The sequence below is a fragment of the Naegleria gruberi genome, assembly GCF_000004985.1.
Source record: "Naegleria gruberi genomic scaffold NAEGRscaffold_24, whole genome shotgun sequence".
NCBI classification, from domain to species: domain Eukaryota; phylum Heterolobosea; class Eutetramitea; order Acrasida; family Naegleriidae; genus Naegleria; species Naegleria gruberi.
Genome location: NW_003163303.1, coordinates 4,855 through 27,855, shown reverse-complemented (window position 1 = coordinate 27,855; position 23,001 = coordinate 4,855). Strand labels below are relative to the sequence as shown.

At 33.7% G+C, this 23,001-nt stretch overlaps 7 protein-coding genes across 7 annotated transcripts; 4 read left to right on the top strand and 3 right to left on the bottom strand.

Moving 5' to 3' along the window:
* Window positions 1-205: 205 nt before the first annotated feature.
* NAEGRDRAFT_58017 (uncharacterized protein) lies at window positions 206-1,764 on the bottom strand (the record flags this gene model as incomplete). The annotated part of the gene is made up of 1 exon (XM_002677022.1): window positions 206-1,764. The coding sequence occupies one exon, from the start codon at window positions 1,762-1,764 to the stop codon at window positions 229-231; it is 1,536 nt and encodes a 511-aa protein (XP_002677068.1). The 3' UTR covers window positions 206-228.
* A 1,546-nt stretch (window positions 1,765-3,310) lies between these two features.
* Window positions 3,311-5,317, top strand: NAEGRDRAFT_67533 (tentative decarboxylase; the record flags this gene model as incomplete). Its single annotated transcript, XM_002677113.1, has 1 exon — window positions 3,311-5,317. The coding sequence occupies one exon, from the start codon at window positions 3,311-3,313 to the stop codon at window positions 5,315-5,317; it is 2,007 nt and encodes a 668-aa protein (XP_002677159.1).
* A 474-nt stretch (window positions 5,318-5,791) lies between these two features.
* Window positions 5,792-6,601, top strand: NAEGRDRAFT_67532 (uncharacterized protein; the record flags this gene model as incomplete). The annotated part of the gene is made up of 1 exon (XM_002677112.1): window positions 5,792-6,601. One exon carries the CDS (start codon window positions 5,792-5,794, stop codon window positions 6,599-6,601), a length of 810 nt encoding a protein of 269 aa, XP_002677158.1.
* A 930-nt stretch (window positions 6,602-7,531) lies between these two features.
* NAEGRDRAFT_79715 (uncharacterized protein) lies at window positions 7,532-12,672 on the top strand (the record flags this gene model as incomplete). The annotated part of the gene is made up of 5 exons (XM_002677111.1): window positions 7,532-10,185; window positions 10,253-11,905; window positions 11,949-12,080; window positions 12,134-12,326; window positions 12,370-12,672. The coding sequence occupies 5 exons, from the start codon at window positions 7,532-7,534 to the stop codon at window positions 12,670-12,672; spliced, it is 4,935 nt and encodes a 1,644-aa protein (XP_002677157.1).
* A 1,012-nt stretch (window positions 12,673-13,684) lies between these two features.
* On the bottom strand, window positions 13,685-16,954 carry NAEGRDRAFT_58016 (uncharacterized protein; the record flags this gene model as incomplete). Its single annotated transcript, XM_002677021.1, has 2 exons — window positions 13,685-14,948; window positions 15,538-16,954. 2 exons carry the CDS (start codon window positions 16,952-16,954, stop codon window positions 14,845-14,847), a joined length of 1,521 nt encoding a protein of 506 aa, XP_002677067.1. The 3' UTR covers window positions 13,685-14,844.
* A 787-nt stretch (window positions 16,955-17,741) lies between these two features.
* Window positions 17,742-20,395, top strand: NAEGRDRAFT_67529 (uncharacterized protein; the record flags this gene model as incomplete). Its single annotated transcript, XM_002677110.1, has 2 exons — window positions 17,742-18,742; window positions 18,787-20,395. 2 exons carry the CDS (start codon window positions 17,742-17,744, stop codon window positions 20,393-20,395), a joined length of 2,610 nt encoding a protein of 869 aa, XP_002677156.1.
* Window positions 20,396-21,031: 636 nt separating this feature from the next.
* On the bottom strand, window positions 21,032-21,901 carry NAEGRDRAFT_49051 (uncharacterized protein; the record flags this gene model as incomplete). Its single annotated transcript, XM_002677020.1, has 1 exon — window positions 21,032-21,901. The coding sequence occupies one exon, from the start codon at window positions 21,899-21,901 to the stop codon at window positions 21,032-21,034; it is 870 nt and encodes a 289-aa protein (XP_002677066.1).
* Between the last annotated feature and the right edge of the window lie 1,100 nt (window positions 21,902-23,001).

Here is a 23,001-nt window from a genome sequence, read left to right as displayed (position 1 = left end):
TTTCCAGCAACTTTCTGTGATGGCTCTCAATGTTTGGATCACATCTTGGTTTCACAGTCAACCAAGCAAAGGTTGTCCTCCTCTGTTAAATTCAAATTGGAAAATTGGACTTGTAGAATTAATAATTCAATTATTCCACTTTCTGATCATTTTGGAGTCAAATCAGTATTAGAATTTAACATTTAAAAGATTTCAAAATTCTACTAAAAATACAATAGGTACAAAATTTTAATGTTTCTTCTTTGAGGTAATAATATCCTTCTTGGCTTGTTTTTGGAATTCGATGGTTTGCTTGAATCTGTGATGAGAATCCAACATGACAATGCAAGTTTCGGCTTCGACTTGTTCGAAAAGTGAATCGATTAAATGTTCATTCTGACCAGTGGCGAATAAATCCAAGTGTTGCTTGACCTTTTCAGTAATCTGCTTGTTTAAATTGACAGATTTCTCACCTCTGACATCCAAGAATTCAGAGTAAATTTCGAATGCAATTTCGTATTTCTTCTTTTCACATTCGAGCAAATCCTTTTCATTGAACTTCTTCTTGGCATAACCCTTCTTCTTATTTTCAGCAGAAATATCTGAAATGGTATCACTTCTTTCACTGCTTTCGTATAAATATTCTTGAATTTCGAAACTTCTTTCACAATACATTTTGTAATCGGTAATCTTTTCTAAAAGTTGGAAATTTTCCAAACTCAACTCTGTTTCACAATGCTTTCTAAATAATTGTCTCATCTTGGCATGTTGCATGGTATCAATCAATAAGAAGGTTCTAGCTTGGTTTAGTTTTCTATTAACAGATTCGTCCTTCTTAATCGAAACTACAAATGAAGAAATAATGACAGGAACTACCAATACGAGAGAGAATAAAATAACAGCCAACGAAACTGTAACCATGACCACAGAAACATTCTGAGCTTGTTTCTTTGCAGATTGAACATAGTCAACCATAATTTGAAACTCTGAATCATAACCAGCTAAATAAGTCTTGTAAGTTGCAGAATTTAACAAATACATGGCCGTAGTATAATTACCAGCCATAGCCAAAAACATGGCTCCTTGTTCTTGATAAACAGCTTTGGTTGTATCCAATTCAGGATTAGTCTTTCCTTTTAAGGCAGCATTTCTAACAGATTCAGGAACAACTGTCTTGAACAACCCAGTGTTATTACTAAACTTCCACATGTAGACCACATACTCATCATAGTATAGCTTTGTGGTTGCCTTATCACCATTTGAAAAAACTGACATTCTCGAAGCAGAAATCATTCGTTGTCTATAATAGGTTGTGTCTGTGTCCAAACCTTCCCAAAAATTGTTATATTGATCTTGCAGGACGAAAGCAGCAATGATAAGACCAGCTAATATGACAAAGGAAGCCAAGTTAATGAACAAGGAAACCAAACTAAATAATCTCAATTTGGATAATTGAATCTTTCCCACACATGTATGAATAGTAAAAATTATATCTGAATCCCTACTCTTCAAAGACGAAACTGTCTTTGATCTGGAGGTTGTAGACTTGGAGGCAGATTGCTTGGCAGCTTCTATATCGATGGTGAAATCTTCTCTGTATTTAACGCCAGATGGAGGTGAGGAAGGAGAAGTTGGTTGGTGGTCAGCAAAAGTTGGAGAATTTGGATGGTGGTGGATATCGAGAGAACTTCCAGAGAGTACATCATTGTGTGCATCTAGAAAGTTGTTGGAAGAGTTTGTCTTGTCGACTGTTGCAGGAGATGTGTCATTGAGCTCGATATTCATTGTTTAGTTTTGTTTAGTTTTGTTTCGTTTGTTGTATTTTTTTTCAAAGATGCTTCCGGAAGATGAATGAAGATCAAGTAGTTTCAACGAATTGTATGGAACCCGTTTGTTGAAATGTATTTACTCTATACTAATGTGTCTACCTAACACCATACCTGTTCGAATGAGGCGAGTTTAGGATAAACTACTTTCGAACAGTTACGTCCAATTAGTGTCAAGACTTTCCTAATATCACCATGTCAATTAGTGTCTATTACCATTTGCGTAATTAATGATTTCATTTGGCAAGGTAAAGACTGGTATAGATGAATACAATTTTTGTTTTATTGTACGAAACCTTTAGTCTACAGTTTTTCTCAATTTCTATTGGATATTTAAATAATGATTGTAAAATGGTGCACGAAATATTGACTATTATTCCATGAATTTCGTCTGCTTTCCACAACCAAAACCAGTTTCGTCCTGCCTTACGAGTCGCAAGCTTTCTTCATGTGTTGAAGAGTTTCCTATCAAAACCTTGTTGGGAAAGTTTAGTCTCGAAAGTGAAAGTCAACACTTTAAATATAATTGTAAACGTGCTGGAAAAAGTATTTAATTATGGAAATTATATCGATTCTTGTGTTGTTTCGAATTGCCGAAAGATTTTGAGTATTAGAAATGATTCGAAAGATTGGATTACAATTGATGATTTTTTTATTGGAAAGGGTTGAGCCAGGGTGTTCAGTGTGTAATACTGTAAATTGAGTTATTTTCGAATTGTTAAGCCATTGTTTGTCCTATTTTGGAAATTAAATAATTTATTAAAAAAATTAATGTTAAAAAATAAAATAAAATAAATATTTTTCAATAATTAGATGTACCTACTCTTGCATCACTCTGTACAAAAATAAACTTAATGAATAGAGGTTGTTCAGATGTGAGGTATTCCATGTAACATCTTTAATTGTTTGATTGACTATACATTATTGTGAACAATTAGGTGATAAGGAGAGGAGAAAGAACAATGTGAATCAATACTCCTTCTCATTGATTTCATATTAAATTAATATTAATTGTTACTAATTTAGTAATGAAGTTAATTCGCCATATCTTCTTCCATATTTTCCTTAATCATCTAGAAATTTCAATAAGCGAATCGACGCTCTAATTGATACACATGTTTTTTGTGATACGAGATTGGAATTGGTTGAATATTAAAACAATTTTAAAGTTTACATTCTCCGTTCAATGTCCACCTACCGTATATTAAGGTAGTTCAACGTCTACCATCATGGCATCCTCTTTTGGATTTTCTTAATATTACCAAATTGACTATTCCATTTTGTTTTAAAACCCAACGTTGTCATTGACCTTATTTATTTATAATCACCTTAATTGTACCAAAAAATTCTGCAGATTTCTTTGATGTGGTCACCTCAAACACAACGCGACTTGATACCAAAGAGGCACATCCACAACAACAACAACAATAACTTGAGAATCAACATGCTGTTGAATCGTGAGTTGAGATAATTTGAAAACAAATACAATAACACCAATAACTGTCATGATAGTCTCTGCCTTATGTAAACATTCACCGCTAAGTTCATCAAGTGCTGAGGAAAGATATACATCCAAGACATTTGGTTTTGCCGATGCTGAGAATGATGAGAGTGATGTCAAGTGTTGGGACTCGGATAAGCAAATTCAAATACTCCAACAAGTGTTTATTGGACCACAGGCACAACATTGTGATAAGGCAATGGAAATGATTAAGGAGATTGTACAGGAGAGCTTTCAGTGGAGAAGACAACAAGCTAGAAAGTTTGATAAACCATGTGAAAAAACGAGTCAACCTTCCTCAGTGAGTAAACAAGTGCAGAGGGAGATTGATGAATTGAATAACAAGATGGAGAGTAAGGTTAGATTTGTGATTGAAAAGATGAAGGATGAAATTCCTTCCTTCTCCACTAATTTCCTCTCCCACATGTTGAATGATAATACCTTGCCTTCAATTTATGGAAATATAATTTCATTAATGCAGAATCCTAATGTTTGTACTCATCAACTCTCACGTGTTGCTAAACATTTTGAGGAGGAAGGTATTATGGATATTTCTGAAATGTTGGGTTTCAGAAAAGGTTCTTCCTATGGACACTTTACAGCTGATGGAACTTTGGCCAATTTTGAATCAGTAGTTAGAGCTAGAGCCAGATGTTATGATTGGATTGCAATGGGATGCATGGCTAAAAAGTACAATCTTCCACTCTCGGAAAAGGAGAAGAAATTCTGCTCCACTCTATTCAATATTGGCCATATGGGATGGGAGCTCCATGATAAGATTAGTGAATTGTTTGATGAATTCGTTTCAGAGAATGGCCATTCCAAATATGAATTATTACAGCCATACATGTTGGAATTTGATTTGATTCAAGCAGCTTTTAACATTACACAACTATTTGAAAAGAAGGAATTCTTCCAATCTCCAATAATGATCGTTCCAAATAATAAGCACTACTCGTGGCCAAAGTCTCATGTCTTTGGAGTTGATTTCAATCAATTTTGGTATGTGGATATTGATGAGGATGGAAGAATGAAAACAGAACATTTGAAAGAATTAGTATACAAGGCAAGACAAGTTGACCGACCAATCTTTATGATTGTTTCAGTATTTGGATCTACAGAATGTGGTAATTTTGATAAATTGGATGAAATTACCGACCTGATCCAAGAATTGAGGAGAAAGGAAGCTATTGATTTGTACTTGCATTGTGATGGAGCTTATGGTGGATTTATGTTGTCAACTCTGAGAGCATGTCAAGATGATGAAGCCGCATTAGATTTTGAATCCTACATGAATTATGCAGAGTGCATTCTAGGTAGAGATTTAATCAAGAGGCTTTTGGCTGTGAGACATGCAAACAGTATTACTATTGATCCACATAAACTCGGTTATGCCCCATACGCATGTGGTGCTTACATCCAAAGAGAAGAACGAGAATATTTCTATAGAAAATGTGATGCTCCATACATTTCATTCCAAGGTAGGGAGAGAGGAACTGTCTCTCTTGAGGGATCAAGAGCTGTAGGAGGAGTATTAGGTACTTGGTTATCCTCAAAAGTTATTGGTTTCAATTTCAAGGGGCTTGGTTCAATCATCCTGCATTCCATCAAGACCAAGCAATATTTTGTAGAAAAGCTCTTAAAGATTCCACACATTTACATTTTAAATGGTGACTGCAACATTGTATGCTTTGTAATTGCCAAGAAGGGTGAACTGCTCTCACAAACCAACATGAGAATTACCAAATTGTTCCAATACTTTTCTCCAGAAAACTTTGATGCTGAATATTATGCCTCCACGACTTCATTCAAAAGCTCTTCAATGGTTGAACAAGCTGTGAAAATGTGGAATGGTGAATTTGAGGGTGACTCTCATCCAGAAGGAAATTGTTTGAAAGTGTTGCGTATGGTCTTTATGAATCCATTCACAAACACGCCTGCTGCTGGATATGAACATGTTAACAGATTAATTTCCTTGATACAAAACATGGTAAATAAGGAGATTCAATAATTACCAAATAAATATCCCAAACATGGTACATATTGTTGAAATTGGGCTACCGTATTGGAGAGGAATGACCATTGGCTGGACACAAAATCAAATTGCAGTACAGTAGGTTCTAAGATGCTCCCCTTAAGGAATTTCCTTATTCTCTGAGTACCATCATCCCTTCACTGACAAGTGACTATCGCCAATCCTTGAAATTAACACTACCCCAATGGGGTAAGAAAATGCAGGGATTCATAGTCTATTAACGTTGCACTCATATTTCTCAATAGGAGTCCTTTCCCCGATTCCCGCGCATGTTTCTCGCTTTTCGGTATTGTAAATAAGGTCATGGACAATTTCAAATGAATTCAGGTGAGAAAATTTCCATTCTTTTGTCTTATCCTTAAAAAATCTATAGACTCCGTCACCATAATAATAACATCTATTTGATAATTTTACATGAGGGCAGAGAGAATGAATTCAATCCCAAGAAAAATGTTCAAACACCTTCTTGTGTCAAATAGATTCTTGCATAAAACCTCATACAAGGGAGTCTTCTCTAAATGTTCATTATCCCTCAATGCTTCATTCCAAAAGGCAAATATTAGTCGATGTGTTATCAAGCCATTAACTCCAGACTATGCAGAACAAGCAACCATTCTCACAAGTTTAACCTTCTCACAGAGCGAACCAGTCAATAATGCTCTCGGTTATTCACCAATGGATTTCTATCCATTTGCAAAGAGTTTGGTAAGCACTGCATGTGAACAAGGATTGGGAACAGTGGCTGTAGACAGAGACAGTGGTATGGTAGTAGCCACAGTATACAGTGAAGATTTCGTGAAGGGTATGCTAAGCGGTCCAAATTATGATGTTAACAAGTATAGAGTAATTGATGCATTACTTGGACAATTACTAGACAAGTACTTTTCCAATCCTCCACAAGAAACTGGTTCTCTATCCCACAACCTTCAAACACTCATCACACCAGAACACGTAGGAAAGATTGCTCATGTCTGTATTGCAGGAACCTATGGTTTCTATGCATCCAAGGGATTGATGGTCCACTTGGCAGAAGCCCATCTCGAGCAATGTAAATCACAAGGCTATGAGCAAGCCTTTGTTGAGTGTTCGGGTGAATATTCGAGGAGAGTCTTTTACAAGTTGGGATTTGCAACCAAGAGTAAAATTATCTATGATGAATTTGAGATGAAGGATGAGAATGGACAAGTTATTAGGCCGTTCGCTGGTAAAATTCCAAAGCCTCACAGTTCCATCAATATGGTGTGGAAGTATAAATTATAATAATTATTAATACTGTTTTAATGGTCATGTTGTTGTTATTCCATTATATGTTTTATTAATCATATTGAATGATGATAGTATTTGTGATAAAGTTTAAATATTTTTTAAAGAATTTGGATAATATGACGAAAATAAACCAAATATATGATGTTTATTAATTTTACTTTCATCTTCTCCCTCTCTTCACTATTGCTTGAAGGAAAGTTTTGGAACTTTCTGGGGTGATGTAATTGATGGTGTAGAACAAGGAATTGATGTTGTTTTTGTTCTACATGCTGTTGATTACAATGAAAATAAAATTAATAACTATTGCTGAACATCCTCTTGAATTAACATGAACATACCCACTTCATTGTTGTATTCTTGATGTTTACTCTTTTCAATGAAGGTTTCACGCCATGAATCCACAAAAAGTTTTTATAAATATAATAATTGCTTTCCAAAATCCGTAATTGGTGATAAAATCTTCTAAAATCCAACCATGATGCTTCCATATGAAAGCTGTGTATTCAATGTTTTTCAAAACTATAAAGTATTGCTGTGAATCACAACTGACAAGAAGACGATTTTGATGAAGAGTTTGAAAATATTTTTTATTGTTCTCACCTTTCAAACTCGTCAAGTAATTAAATAGTAAAGTAATAATAAATTATTATCAAAAAATTAATTAAACAAGCATCATGAATATTAATCCTATTCTTCGGAACGTGTTCTCTTGAAAACAATTTCTTGGTAAATTATTCACATTTACATTGTTGCAAATGAATATTATTACCACCAGTGTGATACAAAAGCAATCTTTAAAAGGCCTTTTCGCTCTTGGCAATACGGTCATGTTGTACAACCAAAAACAGTGCATCATAGATTCTCACCACCAAACACGAACCACCAGCCTTATTAAATTGGAGGAGCTTAAAAAAAACGTAGAAAATGAACGAGTCGTTCTCTGTTACGCATGATGGTTCCACAACAATAGGTGGTACCCTGAATAACTACAATAACTTGGATTCAAATACAGCCTCTCAGTTATCATTTAGCTCATCCACATCTTCCTTATCATCAAGTGATTCACAATCTGGATTGATATCTAATTTGAGGAGAATTTTCAATGCTAGTTTGATGCAATATTTAGTGAATTTAAAGGTATCGGATACACATATGAAGGGTTGGAGCTATTATGTCTTGTTTGGTTGGTTACATTTACATTACATGTTCATTGGATGGATTATTAATTTTTCATCAACCTACTACTCTAATGATTATACAGCTTCTACCTTATCATCACGGATTGTAGCACCATTTGGGTTCTATGGAGGTTGGGTTGCTAGGGTTTTAAATTTCCCGCTCACATTGTCTATTGATGCTCTAGGATCTCCCTATGAATTATTTATTGCCTTAATAGCTCTATTTATTGTCTTGATGATGGTATTGCCCTTCCTAATGGTACTCAAGACCCGATCATTCTTTGCCGAGAAGAAGGAAAAGCTTGATTTTTACATGATTATTTATTCATTTGTAATGTTATTGATGGCTCCTTTCATGATGTTTGTAATGTCTAGTTTTATTGATTGTAATTTGAATGATTATACCTTGATGAGATTTCCTTCCAAGACGTGTTATGGAGCGAATAATATTGTCCTGATAGTAATTAGTCTGGTTGGCATGATTGTGCTGTGTTGCTTTTCAGCAATTTATACATTCATCTTGCCAATCAATGATCTCAAAACCTCTCTTCCATTTCAATGTGAAGATTCACTCTCTACGATGGTGACATTCTCTGTTACTTTATTCAGAATTCTATTCATGTTTGTAATACCACCACAATACTTATACATCAGATCAATAGTACACATGATTCTCTCATTGGTTGTGGCTGTTGTGCAAATTTATACATTATCCTATTTCAGAAGATTTGAGAATACTATCCATTTTGCAAGTACACTTTGCTCAGTTGGTGCTAGCATTGGAGTGTTGGTATCATCATTGGTGAATTCTAAAATGGAAGACATGATGGGAATTGCAATGTTTTTCGGAATAGTTCTTGGATTGTCACTTATCTTCTCCATTATTGGTGTATTGATTGGAGAAATTTACACTAGATCAATCATGAGAAGAATACGGTCAATAATGAAATCTCCATCTGCTGTTGTTGGCCATATGGCTAGTAGGAATTCCTATTCTCGACAAGATTCTTATTCTACAGAGAAAGAATCGGCCGAAATCTATCTTTCATTAGAAAATTCTCTAAGACAACTGAAATTGTTTTTGAGATTTTGCTCTTCCGCACAAGATATTGAATTGGTGGTTTCATTTATTAAGGGAATTTCCACAAAGAAACAGTTTAATGATCCCAAGTTGATAACAACTTCAGCCATAATGATCGGACACAGATGGAATGATACAAATAGGTATAATTTTTCACTTTATCTATTAAAGAAAGCATCTCGTTTAGGAGGAAATTATTGGGAAACTCTCAATATGCATTATAGAGTGAAACAATTTGAAAGAGATCAAAGTAATTTGTCATGTCAAGGTCGGTACACATTAGAGATTAAGAATGCAATTTCTATTCTTGAAAAGAAACAAGAGGAGCTCAAAATTGCTCATAAAGCATTCTGGAAAGAGCTTACTATTGAAAGGCCAAATACATCAAAGCTAGCCAATTTAAACTCTCTTTCAGCAAAATTAACTAGGTATTGTGATGAAAATTTCGGAATCTTGATGAAGAATTTCCCACATGATAAAACTGTTATACGGCACTATGCTAAATATGTGGAATCCATCAAGTTGGACAAGAACTTATCAAGTCAACTGTTTGAAGAAGCGACAGTTCTAGAAGAAGAGGAATCAAAGCATTACAAACAACCTAACTTGAAACGAAATTTAAGGTCAAGTTTGAGAATCTACCCTGTTGATAGAAAGGCCTTCAGAGAAGATGATGATGAAATTCTCACAAGCAAACAAGATTTTGAAGGAATAGAAAATCTCTCAGAGAACAAAAAGGAAGAAGCTTTGCGAAATGCTCTCAGCTCTCCTTACCAATCCAAAATAAGAACAATTGCTTATGCTTTCATGTTCTCCTTATGTATTGCTACGGTGGTTGTTTGTTTTGCATTAACTAATTATTATCAAACATTATTGTCAAAATCTCCTCTTATTAAGGATTCATGTTATATCCAGAGTACTTATGGTGGTTTATTTAGAAATTTGAGAATGGCTCAGATAGTTTGGGAGTTTTATGATGATTTAAAAAGTCCATTTCCATTGGTTAATACAACAGAATACGATAATATACAATTGTTCAACAGCACCTTTATGGAAAAGATTGAACTAAAGAGAGAAGCGTTAAGAAAGTTGGAGGAGAACTCCAATTCAGGCGTATTTACACCTGGAATGTTTACTGATTTTACAATAGAAGATAAGCTTATCAATATTCCACTCCCTAACGATACAGGAATAAGGAAAGAGTTTACTAACATTTTTAAAAGATATGCTTCTACAAGAGAAGTAAACTCCGTCATTTTGGAACACATTGAAAATTCAGTTATGAATGGAAAGATGAAATTTTATGAAGTTGTAACGAGGTAAGAAGAATTCAAATTTATAATATTAATATTGTAGTTATGAGTTTATGTATATTTATCAAAATAGAAGAACAGGTGCTGATGCTTTCTTAGCATTTTGTAAATCGATGCAAGTTAGCCAAAAGACCTTTATCGATGAAACTAGAAATCTCTTACTCAATATTGTTATTGGCATTGGTATTTCTGTACTGGGAATTTTTTTGACATTCTTAATAATATCAAGAATTGAAATGGAGATATTTTCTATTGTACTCTCCATGTTCAAAAAATTGCCAAAAGACATTCCTGGTTTCATTTATCAGGATTTGGAAAAGCAATCCAAACATGATGAGATGAAAAAATTTGACAAACAGTTAATGCCTAATGAAAAGAATAAGACCTTAATTGTTGGATTAATCATATGCGTCTTGATAATAGTTTCCATCGTTTTGTTTTATTATGAATTTTCAGATAATACTGACAAAGCAGAGCAAGCAATGTTCAACATTGATTTAGCCAGTTACATGGTGAGAGTTTCTAATAGAATGACTCAAAGATTGAATGAAATATTTTCATATAAGGTACTACCTCTTGGAAAAGCTGTTAATCATCCAGCTGTTGTCACTAGTGCACTTGCTGATCAATACAGATTAGAAAATAGAGATCACGTGCAAATATTACATTCAAGTTACAATCAAATAGTATATGGATCAAATAATACTGACAAGCTAATAGGAATTTTTGATGAAATAGATGAAATGTTAATTGGTTCAAATTGTAATACTACTGAGCACATGAATAATTGTACAAGCCTCATTGATTTAATCACGTTTTTCTGTGTTAAAGCTGCAGAAGCCACAGAGAACTTATTCAATCCTCTAAATGCTAAGAAAACCATTGAAAGATTTTATGATGTTTTGTATCTTTACAACTTGAATGACTTTGTTACAACTAGAATCAATCACTTTTTAGATTTGATAGTAAAATATACTGAAAGCCCAAATAGAACTCTCTCAATAATTGTATTATGCATAACTATAATTTCTATGCTAGTACTGGGATGGTACTTCTATAGATGCATAACAGAGTTTGACAATGAGATGACTATCCTTAGATCCTTCCTTGCATATGTCCCATCAGAGTGGATAGAATCTAATGAAGAGTTTAAAAACTTTGTATTTTACAAAACTATTCCCATGTGGAATTTCAAGAAATCAAATTCTGCAGTTAAAGGTTCAGATGCAGTTAGTAATATTCTACAATCAATGATTGATGGAGCTTTCATAGCAAATGAAAAATCAGAAATCCTATTATTCAACAATGCAGCTCAAAAGATGTTCTCCAAGAACCCGTCTGAAGTTATGGGATTACCTATGCAACATTTGTTTGACTCATCTCATGAAACTGCGTTGAAACAATTCATAGATAACAGAAACAAGTATTTGGAATCACAAGGAGGTGAGCTATATGAAGTAGATTGTGTAAGAAAAAATCAAACAAGATTCCCAGCTTCCCTCAATCTGTTTGTTACCAGGAATGAGGATAAAAAGACAATTATTGTTGGATTTTTCAAAGATATAACTATGGAGAAGAAACAGAATAATCTTCTCAATGAAGAAAAGAAGAATTCAGATATATTACTTAGGAATATCCTTCCAGAAGCAGTTGCCATCAAATTGAAATCAGGCGAAACTGAAATTGCAGAAAAATTCCAAGATATTACTTGTTTCTTTTCGGATATGTAAGTTTGTAGTTGAATTTCTTTTTAATAACAAATGTTAAAGGGTTGGTTTCACTCAATTGAGTAGTGGAATGAACCCAAGTGAGCTCATCAAAATGCTAGGAGCTATTGTGAATGCATTTGATGATTTGACAGAGATTTATCATTTGGAAAAGATTAAAACAATTGGGGATGCGTAAGTTGTCTTTTATCAAAATTGAGTTCACTAACTGCAATTGCCATACAAAGATATTTTTGTGTGGGAGGTCTTCATAATTATCCTCAATCAGATCACCCAGAACGTTCTCTTCGTTTCTCCATTGATACTCTCTCTGTAATTCACAAATATAACGAAGAAAACAATAAGAAGGTCAATATTAGAATTGGTTTAAATACTGGAAGTGTTATTGCTGGAGTTTTGGGTAAGAAAAAGTTTGCTTACGTAAGTTGAACTTCCTTTCAATATTATTGATTTCAACAAACAGGATTTATGGGGAGATACTATTAATTTTGCCTCAAGAATGGAATCAACTTCATTACCTGGAAGAATTCATATTTCCAGATCTACCTATGAAAGAGTTTATGATTTAGGTATGGAATTTGAAGAAAGAATGGTGGAAGTGAAAGGAAAAGGACTATGTAAAACATATCTTTTGAAGGATAAGTATCATGTCAATCCAATTGATACTGAAGTTATTGAAGCAACAAAGTTTGATGAGGAAATGAATGAAATCACTGAAGGTACATCATTGGTTGGTGATGGATTGGTCAGGCATACAGGTGAATGAAGAAATAACTAATAATATTCGATTCATTGATTTAGAGAATTGAGATTATGTAGTAGATATGTGAAAAATCTAATAGAAAAAAAATGAAACGAGTAAATTCTTCTAATGATGAAGATTCTTCACCTCCAAACAAAATAACTAAATTTTGTGAACAAGTGGAAAGTTTATCCTGTTTAGAAATTGCAACTCTGATTAAACATTGCCACAAGGTTCGCGGAAGAATAATTCTTGATTTATTATCGAATATTCCGGACGAAATTATTCTTCATATTTTAATGTATTTGGATCCATTGGAAAGAATTGCACAAGGACCACGAAATTGTTGTAAAACTTGGAATGGGAGTATTCACAATTTAACTGTTTTGTGGAAACTTGCATTGGAACATTTAAAAATTGAAAATGATGAATTGGATGAGGATGATATTGAATTTTTAAAGATTAGATCCCTAAATAGACAACCAAAAGCAGTACAGTTTGATTATTGTTCTGATGATGAATCTTACAACTTTTCGAAAAAAGATCTCGTTCACCATTCAAAAGATTTCAATATCATTACCAAAAACCCACGTATAGAAACTTCAAATAACAAAACTTACCACAATATTAGGGAATATATTTCGCATTACTATTTGGATACTGAGTTGATTGAGGGATTATACTTTGTTCCAAAGAAACCCAAATTCTTTAAATTTGAAATTTCAGCAAGTGGCAATTCTCGTTGGACTGAATATTCAACTGATGATCCAACAACGTATGATTTTGATCTCACTCTTTCTGTACTAATTCCATCTCTAATATCCTCAAATGATGAGCAGCAGAACATGTTGGAAATAATTTCTGACAGTGTTGTGAATAGGACTAATTTATCAACACTAGCTGAATATGTTGGAGAATCCAATAATGGTGTTAGATGGTTTACTAAATGGTTATCAAATTTTGGTTTTTTACCAGATGATTTCGATGCAGAGAGTGAATTGGAGGGTTTAGTTGATGATGTGAGTGAAGAGGAAGATGACGAATAAATTTATGATTTATTTTCATTTGATTAAAGCATCATTAAGAATGCAGCCAAAATTGAAATAATCAACAAGGAACAATTAATCATGAAAGATCCTGAAACAGTGGCAAAATTGACTGGTGGTAATGAAATGGTAACCTTTTCAATCACATTTCCTGAAGCATCTGCAGTTGAAATACTTCCAAATGAAGCTGAAGTGGAGGCAGTATCTGGATTTTTAACAGAACCTAAAGCAATAGAAACCTTTCCAACAGAAACTTGAGAGCTCACAGCTCCTGAGATGGTGTTGCCATTGACATTAACATTACTAATAGTAATTTCACTTCCACTAGCATCTGTAACAGTAATTGTTGAAGCCATAATTGCTCTCTTTTGAACAATTGAGACAACATATCCATTTGGTAAACTGAGGGTAATTGAGCCACCCTTTGGAATTGGACTAGCAATCTTGACAACAATTGTAATTGAACCAACACCTCCTGGAACTCTATTAGAACCACCTGATGAACCAGCAGTAGTAGAAACTTCAATAGAGACAGCAGAAGATTCTTGAGCAGCAGTTGAGCCACTAGCTGGAATGACAGCAGTCAAATAGGCGGTATAAGTTGTCACTGGTGAGAGACCAGATGAAAGAACATAGCTAGTACCAGAAATAGATGAAACTGAAGCAACTTGAGTTCCAACAGCATCTCTAATTACCAAAGAATAAGTTATTGAGCTTGCGGCAGTTACTGAAGCAGTCCATGAGAAAGTGGCACCTGCAGCAGTGACATCTGAAACCTTCAAGGCAGTTGGTGGAGCAACAGAACTTGGTGAAGGACCATCATATGCAAACAATCCCTTCAAGGTAATAGTTCCAGCAGAAATGGAATAAGAAGCATCAGCCCAATTCTTGGCAGTATTAGAAACTGTATTGACATTTGGGAAACAAATCTTGAAATCATTTGTGGACTTTTTGGTTCTTCCCATAGAATAATCCATAGCATCTCCAATTTGTCTATAGAATGTTTCATTATTATTATTGACACATCCAGCATTACTATTACCCAAGAAGAGAATATCCAACAAGTTGGCGTTGAGATTATTATCACTCAATGGATTAGTACACTTAATGTTATCTCCACAATCAGCATCTGATGAACATGTTTGAGCATTCAATAATTGCTTACAGAGATTACCTTCACAGAAGAGGTAGAAGTTTGGAATGCCTTCTGGATTGTTTGTACAACGAGAGGTGTGGACGTGGATTTTAATTTGACTGTCCAATAATGAGAAGAGATTAGTATAGGTGAATCTACAACCTTTGGTTTCATAATCTGAATAGGTACAAGTGGATGGCATTTGAACGTTCAAAGTACTCAATGAAAGGAGTGAAATAATTCTTTGCATTGGTGAAATAGTCCAAGAACCAGCAGAGAAAGTATTAGAATTGGAAGAAAGTAAAGCCAACCAAGCTTTAGCATTGTAAGGTTGAACCAAAACTCTTCTCAATTCACTTGTCCATCCATTATTGCATGAAAAGATGGAATTAACAACAGTTTCGATTGTGGTAGATCCGTAATTAATATTTGGTGAGTAAATTGTCATCAAATTTGGACCAAATTGCAAAACTCCATTACAATCATATTTCAACATGAGAGTATACTTGTTTGTATCATAAGATGGGAACAATGGATCAACAGGAACTGAGATTGAGGCAGTTCTCTTTTCAGAAGCAACAATATTTGAACCATCAGCTAAAATACCATCCCATGAAGAGACACTTGACAAGGAAATGGTACATGTACGATTATATGTTGTGGTATTACAACTTGGACCAATATAATCATAATAACACACACAGACACCTTCAGTGGAGGTGGTAGCAGCATCTTCAAAGTTTGGAGTGGCAAAAACACAAGAACCATGTCCAGAACAGACATCTGGGCTAGTAGCAGCAATACCATTACAAGTGACAGGTTTTTCACAGAGCTCACCAGTAAATTTGGTTCCAGTACATTGACATTTACCAACAACACCTGAGGATGCGACACATACACCACCATTTTGACAACTAGGACAACTGACTGAATATTCACATTGAGCTCCAGTATATCCTTTAGTACATGAACAATAACTCAATGGATTATAAGCAATAGTGTGACAAGAACCACGTCCATTACAAACTGATGGATTAGTAGAATTGTAAGAACCACACATAATTGCTTGAGAACACAAAGAACCAGCATAACCATAATTACATTTACAGACACCAATGTTACCAGCAACGAGGGAACAATAACCATTTCCACTACAAACAGAGGCAGATGTGGAATCAACACCACCACAATAATAAACAGAATCTTGGACTGATGAAACAGTTCTCTTTGCTTGTGGAATGGCAATTTCAGTAACAACAGAAGTAGGAGCAGCAACATCAGCACTCATTGGAACTACAGCAGTTTGTTGAGTCTCTTGAGATTCGGATAAAGTTCTGGAAACTACCTTTGCAGTACAAGTAGCTTGTACATTAGCTCCAGGACTCAAAATTGGTGCCAACTTTGGACCACACATCTTGATTGAAGTATAGGTCTTTGTTGAAGTTTGACTCCAATGATTGGCCAACATTGTCTTCATCAATGAATCAATTAATTGTTCTGGAGATTTACAAGTTTGGAATTGATTATAAATTCCAGCAAAAAAGAAACCAAAACCAAATTGGAAATTTGAGCCATATCCAGCATTATTTGGAACATCCCAACAAGTTAAACTATTTCCACCACAATCAGAATCTTGTTGACAAGGATAACCAATCTTATCACAATCATCACCTTTACAATGAATTGCAATATATGGTAAACGTTGTGGAATTGAAAAAGTTGCACGATTTCCACTTGTTTCAGATGGACAAGAAGCCAAAGCAACTTGAATTTGAGTACTTCCAAGAGCAAGTGAGAATAAACATGGAGAACCATTCGAAACATCATTCAAATTACAACTTGAAATTTGTGCGAAATATTTAGAATTGGACATTTGCATCCAGTTATTAGGAGCATCAGATTGTGCAGGACATGAAGTATCAAGAGCAGCTCTTCCCTTCATGGAATTCCATAAAAATCCTTCGACACCTGGAACATATTGTCTTTGGAAGTTTCGTTCAGTAATTGATGGACAACGACATTGATTAACTCTTAATCTTGCTTGTTCGATGGCATAATTAGTAGCAGAATAGGCCAAACCAATGTTAATGTTGGATTCTAGAAGAGATCCTTTCAAAAGACGCATGTAACCATTGCCTGATTAGTGACAGATGCAAATTAATATATAAAAATATTAAACATGACATGTTAATAAAAATTAAAGTCTACCAAAACCTACATGAGAGTGAAATAATTTCACGTTGGTGAGATGAACACACCAATGTCACCACAAGAATGACAAATGTCAAGCAATGTAATAATTTCATTTTTTTTGTGAATGTTTAAAACTCTTCAGCAACTTGGTTACAAGAAACGTGAAGGGCATCAACAGTTAAAAAGGTTCTCCCAGGTTTTCGGTGATTTTTAACTGTATAATAACAGGAAAGAACCATGTTGAGTTGGTATCCTATTTTCATGAAGATGGTGGAAACCATTTTTGGTCTTTTAAGTTTCTTCTTGTTTTTAACTTGCCTTTTTAAAGTTTACAATAAAGCGACAACGGCTAAACTAAACTAAAGTGGAAAGCATGGATGAGATTTTGGTCTCTATGTTTAAATGAAAGGTGCATACACAAGTGTGTTGTTGAAGCATTCAGGTTCATCCTTCCACATGATTGTTGACACTGAAAAAATGATGTTGACACTTCCTGCTAAATATCCAATAATTAGTTTTTGTGTTTGTTTGGTGATTTTGTTGGCGAGTTGTGGATTGAGTGTTTGGAAATTAAAAATTGATTCGGATCCTTTTAAACTTTTAACACATTCACATTCTAATGCCAAGTTGAAACGAGACGAAATGAATTTATTGTTTCCTAAATATATATGAGAGCAGTGAGCATTATTTTAACTGTGAGTGAAGTTAATAATCAAACAATGGATATTATATCAAAAGATACAATTTTATATTTTCATCAAATAATTAATCAAGTCAATCAATTAAATTCAACGACATTTGATGGGAAGAATGTGTTTTTTGAAGATATTTGCTTGAGAATGGATTCTAGTGGATGTATGACTCTTGATATTATGTCATTTTGGGATTTCAATAAGGATAAATTAATGAAAGATTCGAATATCCACAAAACCTTGTCCATTCCTAAACGATTGTCAAGTGGAGATTTATTGGAGTCTGAATCAATTTTAGGATCAGTTGAGTGGAATCCTATCAAGACAACAATTTTAAAGGCTAAAGCTCTTAAATATTATGCAATTTTACTTTCAGATCATGAAAATGAAATTACAGCTTGGGAAAAGGAATTTTCCAATTTAATGGAAAGAACAAGAAAAGAATTGAACAAATTTGAGAAATTGAATGAGAATGTGGAATATGTTTCTCCAGGAAATGTAACCTTATATTATAATTCTCAATATTCATTAACACAAGATATTACAGATACATTTGTGAGTGTTGGTCCAATGTTTCTGATTAGTTTTTCAATTACTCTTGTTATGGTGGTGACTACACTTGTACTGATGAGAGGAGATTCGAAAGATTCGATCATTTTGAGAATATTAATTGGTTTTTTGAGTATTATTTTGATTGTGATGGATATCTTTTCATCTTTTGGAATTGTTCATTTAATATTTGGATATAATTTGAATCCACTCAGTGCACAGGCTTTACCACTATTTCTGGTTGGTATTGGATCAGATGGTTTATTCATTTTACAGACCTATTTTAATAGATATAGAGAAGGTTTGTCAGAGTTGACCAATGAAAGTGAGAATGAAACATTATATGAAAAGTTTGTTAAAAATTCTGGTAGATACTATAGAGAAGTCATCTCTGCATTAATTTTCACACTCATTGTGATGTGCTGTATTTTAATGTTCGTTGTTATAGTAATGAAACATCCAATAATAATGGCAATTAGGTAAGTTTCTCTGTGAAATGGAGGTTCTCATTATGTTTGTTTAGTGTTGCTTGGCAAACTATGGTTTCAGTTATTTTCCTCTTCTTTACAGCAATCTTTGGAATTACTCCTCTACTGGTTTTGGAATTCAAGTTTAATTCGAAACGACAGGAATTATTTGTTCCAGTTCCAAGTACTGACTCTATGAACTTGGACAATGCAGAAGATAATATTCAAGAAGGTAATGAAATTGATGAAGAAGAAATGGAAAGTTCAGTTAACCAGAACTCAGCTCAAAAAGAAACAGAAGAGGAACCAACAATTCAATTTACTCAATTAGATGAAATGCAAGTTACTGAAAATGTAGAACAGCAACCAGAATCACAGAAAGATGACCTCCCTAAATATCGAGTCGATAGAATAATTTACAAAATATTCGATTATGCATTCAACAAACCAAAATATCCAATAGTTCATGTAATCTTGATTTTATTGGCTATTTGTGGAATTGTTGGCTCAATTACAATTATTGCCTCAATAGGAGAGGAACCATTCACCATGACAGATCTATATGCCAAGTCATCTCAGTTGACTTCATTCTTACATCATTACAATTCACATTATGGAGATTTGGAATATCCAGGTTATCTTGTCATGTACAATACGGAAAATTCTACAAATGATAGGATTGACTTTGCATCACCCTCTATGGCGAATTTATTGGAAAACGTTTATGAATCTCCCCCAACATTTATGAAAGCTCAAATCAATTGGTTTTCTTACTTTAAAACTTGGATATTTTTTATGAGTTCTCATTCAGAAGAGTTTAGAGCTAACAGATTTAAGGTTCCTCCACAAAAGTTCAACTCTTGGATGGATGAATTCACTCATCACACATTATTTAGTAATTTGGCAAGCTTTGTTATTTCAAAGCAAGTTTCGAATAATATGACAGCTGCCAGAATTGTTTTTTCGAATAAGAATTTTTTGAATTCAGAAGTGACAGCTGTTATTGAAAAGCAAAATTTGGAATTTATGAAAAAATTGTCCATTGATTATCCAGAGACAGGACTGAAACCAACCAAGAACTCATTCATTGTGAATGACATGGATTTAATATTCGAATCATTTGCCAGTGATCCATTCAATGTTGGTATTATTTGTACACTTGCCATTCTGTCAGTTGCCATTGTCTCTGTTTTTGTAACATCAATTTTTGAGATTCCAATTCTGAAAAATGGAAAGCTTTCTCTTTTCATTAATATTTTAATTTGCTCCATCATTACTTGTTTTTTAACTTTGATAACTTTAATTGAACTAGTTGCTGGATTGAGATTATTAAGAATTCCTATTAATGGATTATCAATTATGAATTTCACACTTCAAATTGGATTATTTTCAGAATATCTATTCCAGATTACAAAGGCATTTATTCTAACAAAGAGTGTAAAGAAGGCATATACACTCTTGACTATTCCTTTATTGATTTGTTCCTTGTCAACTGTGGTCAGCATTCTGCCTCTTGCATTTCATGATATCAAGATTGTGAAAAAGTACTTTTTCGATATTATTATTTTAGGACAAGGTATTTTATTGTTTAACGTATTGGTAATATTCCCTGCAATATTATCATTAATTGAAAAGTTGAGATCTAGGAAAATTCCAGCTCTTTAATTCTACCAAACTCTTTCCTATTTTACCCACTAAAATCTAAACCTACCAATAAAACAAATTTGAACCACCAAAGCCATGTCTAGTATTGTATGATAAAACAAATTTCCGTTTCCTTTTCCTAAACTTGACTTATCTGTTCATAATAATGCCTCATACCATGAAACAAATAACCTCTCTGGATAATTCTCAAGATAATCTAGTAAATGATAATATCAAAATCTTCAAGATTTCACAAAATAATTGCTAAGGTACTTCAACAATAATACTGTTAACAATTTATTAATGTTTCAAGGTGATTGGTTAATGTCAGCAATCGCAAGTCACATATATTTGGTAAAACGTTGTTTTAGGTTTTCATTTATTTTCAATAAATTATTACAAAAATGTGAACAGAGCTTATTGTTGCCTTGTTAACTACGATTTGTCACTAATCTCTAGACAAATTCCATTTCAGTAATTTGTGAATTAAATATCATTAGTATTGCTTGTTGTAAGAAGAAACTGGTTAGAGAAGGATTATTATTTAAGGTGATGTGTTTCAGAGAAACCTAATGAATTAAATTTATTCTCATAGCGCCTCTAATAATGAAATTGAATATAACAGAAATTGGTGACAATTCTACACAACAAGATGAATCAACCATATAAACATTGACCTTCAATTGAAAGATAAGACAAGTGTTTCATATCACGAATGACTGACTCCCCTTCAATCTGAATTTCATTTTCTGAAATATCTAGGTGTGTTAATTTATCCATTCTACTGATTGAGATGGCACCAGCATTACCAATGAAACAATCTTGGATATAAAGTTCATTCAATTGTTTCATTTCACTAATCATCCTTGCTCCTTCATCACCAATACTAAAATTTTGACTAATGTAAAGTACAGTCAATTGATCCAATTCACTAATTGACTTGGCGCCAATAGGACTAATTCCATTTAACGAAATATCCAGAATTTTCAATGATTTGATTTCACTTATAAATTTGGCTCCTTCATCTCCAATATTATTGTAAGCAATATTTAGGAGTGTTAAATTATTCAATTTTGAAATAAATTTTGCAGATTTTGATGTAATTCGCAAGCTGCTAACTGTTAGATCAGTAAGATTGTCTAATTGACTAATTGATTCTATACCTTCATCATTGATGGGATTATTACCAATGTTAAGGTAGGTCAAATTTCTTAATTCACTGATGGATTTGGCTCCTTCATTGAAGATTTGATTGATTTCCAAATCAAGGCCTGTCAACTGTTTCATTTCACTAATTAATTTAACCATATTGTCATCAATTAGATTATTTCCAATTTCCAAAGTGGTCAATTGAGTCATACGTCCTAACATGTTAAACCAATTGTCATTTAAAATATTGCGTGCAAATGTTATTGATACAAAACAATCCAAAAATTCATTATTTACTTGATTGACCAAATGATTATTCGCCATCATTGAAAGCTCGGATCGATCTCGGATGACGTTCAACCATTGTTTTGTTACCATTACGCAATTTAATAATACGAATTTCCAATCATCACATAAATAGGAAATAATTTCATAAATTACATCATCAGAAAATATTTCTATTACAATTATTAGCAAACTTTGATCATTACACAAACCTTTAGAGACTTGAGTCATTTTTTTCAATTCCAGATACTACCGTGTTCCATCACATCGGAACTACTACCAACCATCATCATTGTTATTTATCATCATTATAATAGTAATATTTGTGGAAATCTGATAATATTAATATTTTAGTGAAATTTAATATTGTTCACTAAAATCATCATCACTTCCCGATTCAAATGGTAATTTGGAAAAGTTTCAATCTATTGTATTGTTCAATTGTGACAATTGGATATTTCTTTTGTTTTGTGTAATAAAAGATGGTTTTAACACTTGTTGATTCTACTTCCCATTTATACCTTGAAGTCTCAAATTAATTCCGAAAGATGTATTTTAAATCAAGAAATGAATTATCAGAGTGCTCTATTGATCAATTAGAGGAACTCATTGAATCAATGGGCATTCAACTACCTTCTGATAGGTCAGTTGACAATTTGGTAGACATCATCATTCAGACTCGGGAAGCACAAGCCAGAGTATTCCTCTGAATCACTCTAGAAGAACCGACTCCTCGTCATCCTCTCCTTCTTCATCTGAGTCGGAAGATGTTGAGTCTTGCAGGAATAATGGTACAGCTAGAGTCAAATCAAGAAGGAATATTGCGAACATGGATGTACTTCTTTCAAGACTAAGTGAAATGGAGTTGAAGCTTGCTAGTAATCAAGAAGTGGTAGAACCTGCAAAAGTAAATTGTGATTTTATTAACGTCTCTTGTATCGTAAAGACCTGAGAGACGAGGTCTACAACCAGTAAGTTTCGGTTCAGCGTTTAAGTGTTATGGGTTGACGCTAAGTGGTTGGTTAGACTGAGCCTGCCTGTGGTAGGCAGAGAGGTATTTCCTGTTAATAGTGAAGCCTGCATTGGGACGGTTGTACCACACTGAGTTCTTGTAGCAATTTTCCAAATAAATAGCTAGTGCTTTGTAGACTTCTAGGGCCACATTCTTAGGTATTCTTTTGCGCTTAGACCAG